The sequence below is a fragment of the Pyxicephalus adspersus genome, chromosome 11 (genome assembly GCF_032062135.1).
Source record: "Pyxicephalus adspersus chromosome 11, UCB_Pads_2.0, whole genome shotgun sequence".
Lineage (NCBI taxonomy): Eukaryota > Metazoa > Chordata > Amphibia > Anura > Pyxicephalidae > Pyxicephalus > Pyxicephalus adspersus.
This window is the reverse complement of record NC_092868.1, coordinates 1,284,974-1,288,775: the sequence shown is the minus strand read 5'-3', so window position 1 is coordinate 1,288,775 and position 3,802 is coordinate 1,284,974. Positions and strand designations below refer to the sequence as shown.

The 3,802-nt window shown below is 41.9% G+C and overlaps 1 protein-coding gene across 2 annotated transcripts in view; it reads left to right on the top strand.

Moving 5' to 3' along the window:
• The window catches only part of LOC140341454 (phospholipase A2-like), a 10,777-nt gene that overhangs the window by 4,693 nt on the left and 2,282 nt on the right, over window positions 1-3,802 (top strand). The window contains exons 3-5 of one of the 2 annotated variants that reach the window (XM_072427241.1): window positions 1,450-1,651; window positions 3,033-3,097; window positions 3,542-3,689. In XM_072427241.1, coding sequence (XP_072283342.1) covers window positions 3,061-3,097; window positions 3,542-3,689 — 185 coding nt within the window. In that variant the 5' untranslated portion in view covers window positions 1,450-1,651; window positions 3,033-3,060. Of the gene's footprint in view, window positions 1-1,449; window positions 3,098-3,541; window positions 3,690-3,802 lie in introns of those variants that run through there. The other variant, XM_072427242.1, reaches the window with a different exon arrangement.

Genomic DNA, 3,802 nt, shown 5'->3' with positions numbered 1-3,802 from the left:
TCAAGGTTGGCCCACGACTTTGTCTAAGTTTTTAATTTTGGCCCTCTGTGTATTGGAGTTTGACACCCCTGGCCCAAACAAAGACTTTCATGGCAGGATCACCGGGAGTTCGTTTAGTAAAGCTGAAATGACATTACCATGTTACACAGAGATAATGGTGATTATATGGAATATAAGCCATTCACCTTTACATGTAAATCTATAAGTAAATAATGGGAAGACAATGGCTGGCCACAACTTCATCTGTATTACACAAAACTACCTGCTGCTGAAAATCAGCCAATCAGACACTAGAGCCTTATAAAAACCTTAACAATGGCCTTCTTTGATTGGTCCGTTAAGTACTCCATTGAAAGTATTTGATTGTATTTGTTTAAATAGTTTAAAAGACAAGAAAATCAGAGCCACCCTGCCTGTGTTATCTCCAAAGAGGCTCCGCTGACATCCTGTAGGGGGCGGCACTTTGTACCCCCACCAGGTATTTATAATATGACCCTGGCAGCACTGCACAGAGCACACTGAATAACTATTCGTGACTAACCGTCCTTCATATACTGGTCCTTCTACCAAACCCTGAGGACAAATTACCTAGCGGTATGTTTTTCAAGGAAACTGGAATGCCTAGAGAAAATCCATGCAAACACAGGGAGAACATACAAACTCCATGCAGACATTACTAAATTATCCATAAAACAAACAGAGGTGCAGGATGTGAGTTTCCATGATCACGGATCTGTACTCACCTCATAAAAGGATAAATGTCATTCTTGACTTTCACCCTGTGTGAACAATAAGCCTGCTATGTACACTTCTTTCATCTTTATTTTATTTAGAGATCTCAGGATGATTCCCCTCCAAAATTAATAACCAATCAGGGAACTGTTGGAGGGCTGCCAAGCATACCTAGACTGCAGAGCTTGCCATTTAATCTAATTTTAGCCAAATGTTTGTTTTCATGTTTTGGATAAAGTGGGGTAAAGTTTACATTTCTTTAATCAGGGATATTTTCTCTTATTTCCTGTCCATGTGACCCCGTAAAGGAAGTGAGAGAAAATTCCCTTTTAACTTTAAATACAGAACTCTGACAGTGAGGGGCAATTCTGGGATCTTTTCATACCATCAATCTTCTAATCTTTGGATAACCAAAACCATGTGACACAAACTGAATACAAATTCAGTCTGATTGACATTTTTTGGAAACAACAGATTTATAATAATAAACAGGATTTATATAGCACCAACATATTAAGCAGCGCTGTACATTAAATAGGGGTTGCAAATGACAGACAAATACAGACAGTGACCCAGGAGGAGGAGAGGACCCTGACCAGAAGAGCTTACAATCTAGGAGGTGTACACAATAGGAGGGGAGATAACAGATGGATGGAGATCACCGCACAATCGATTGGTCAGCGTACCGATAAAAATTCTTTTATCTTTGATTTGCAGATTCATCCTGTGCCCGCCCTTTCTCCCCAGATTCATGTTTATGGGTCGGCACTGCAGAGGATCGGAGGGGGAGAAGTTGTTTTAATTCTTCTTGAACAGGATGGGAATGTTTTGACATTTGGAGAGGCTCCGCCTAGCCGGGAGCGTTTAAGTTGGCAGGGATCCCCGGACAGTGTAAGAGACAAGCGGGATCTGCGGACAGGTAAGCCAACCTTCACCTGCTACCTGCTTATTGCTGGATCTGAGTCAGCCTAAGGAGGTAACACATGCAGCGGTGATGTACTCGCCATTGTATTCATTGTTCTGTGTTTTATTATTGCCCTTTACATGCAGAGATCCGGCACTGATCCAACCTCACCTGCTGCTGCTACCTGCACTCGTTTTATTTCTGTAGTAGCTGGATCCTTCCAAATCATATTGCACAGAATGGGTGAATCCAGATTGTACAGAGATTGTACGTTGGATGCAGAGAATGAATATGGCTAGCTGATGTCTAACTGGATCAACTCTTTACAACAAGGGATCCATAAGGGGTTGCTGGGGTTCTTTGAACAGTTGCAGGTAGACCTTCCACATAAAACAGTTTTAGAATTGGTGGTGGTACTCGACCGCAATGTGAGGCCAATGGAACCTCTGCTCCCGATTTACAAATAAGTAACCGCCAACACCAAACATCCTTTTAGCTGTCAGGGGGGCATTTCTTCTATTGAAATCTAATATAAGAAGGGTTTTTTTTTTAAATTGACTCCAATGTTAGGGGCATTCTTTGCATTGACCTCCAATGTTAGAGGGGCATTCCTTCCATTGGCTACTAATATAAGGGGATTATTTAAATTGCCCCAGTGTAAGGAGAGCATTTATTGCTTTGACCTCTAATGTTAGGTGGCATTCTTTCCATTGACTTTCAATGTTAGGGGGCATTCCTTCCATTGACCTCTAATGTTAGGGGGCATTCCTTCCATTGACCTCTAATGTTAGGGGGCATTCCTTCCATTGCCCTCCAATGTTAGGTGGCATTCCTTCCATTGACCTCCAATGTTAGGGGGCATTCATTCCATTGACTTTCAATGTTGGGGGGCATTCCTTTCATTGACCTTCAATGTTAGGGGGCATTCCTTGCTTTGACCTCTAATGTAAGGAGGCATTCCTTGTTGTCAGGGGGTATTTATTCTGCTGATCCCCTATGTAAGATGCCCTTCCCACTGGTACCTAACATAAAAAGACAAATCTATCTACTACTGACAGAAGTGAGACCATTCTCCCACTGGTGTCTTATTTCACCAATCTTAAATTCCAGGGGCCCTTCTGCCATTGACCCCCAAAGGCCAAGAGGGCACCTTCCCCACTGATCACACCAATTCAATAAAAGTTGTTATGGGGATTTTTGTGTCAGGGGTTCCCTTGAGCTCTGGAAATTGTTGCAAGAAGAAGAAGCTGACATTTCGGCCATCTGTGTGCAGTTAGGTGAGATCAGATATAAAAAAAAGTTTATTGGTGGGATTTTTGTTGCCTTGTGATCCTCAGGACATGAAATATTTGATGCTGACAACTCTAAACAAAATTCTCTTTTTATTTTCATGCAGAAAAGCTGAGCAGTGATCCGGACATACAATGACAACGTCCCCAGTGACCTTCCTCCTCCTGTTTGGTAAGTGTTTGGGATTCTTATAACATTTTGTTTTTCTCCTGGGAAGTATTTAGCAGAATAAGACCCCCAGATCTTCAGGAGGGAAGATGAAATCCGGATGCTTTATGGGTTCAAAAGTTCCCCAACATTTCCAAATACCTTCATGGAGCTGTCAGAAAATGCATAAAGACTGAAATATTTTGTGATGTTATCTATGATATGCTTTATAGAAAATTCTTAGCATTGTTTCTACAAGTTTATGGACCTTCTTTTAATATTTGCCTAATACAAGGCACCCAGCTAGTAAAGTTTGTTAGGCTTACTGATAAGAAAGCCCAGCATTGTCTGCAGCTGATGGGAGCGTCCTATGCATTTCACACAGTCAGATCCATGTCTATTGGGGAAGAGGGGTGCTGTTTGATCTCCTTCTGTTACTATTGGTAACCAGTATCTTTCTCTTTCTAGTAATGGTTGTACAAATTTATGGCGGAATTATTCAGTTTGGCTTTATGATTGAAAAAATGGTGCACAGATCAGCACTAAAATCGTACGCATTTTACGGGTGCCACTGCGGTGCCGGAGGGAGTGGGTGGCCTGTGGATGAGATTGACTGGTAAGTAAGATGTCTCTATCCTTGGCAAATAGTTTCATCATGTTACTCTGTGATTCAGGGAATTCATAGCCTAGTGATGTCACCGGTCTCTAGTGATTGGGTAGGCTGCATTC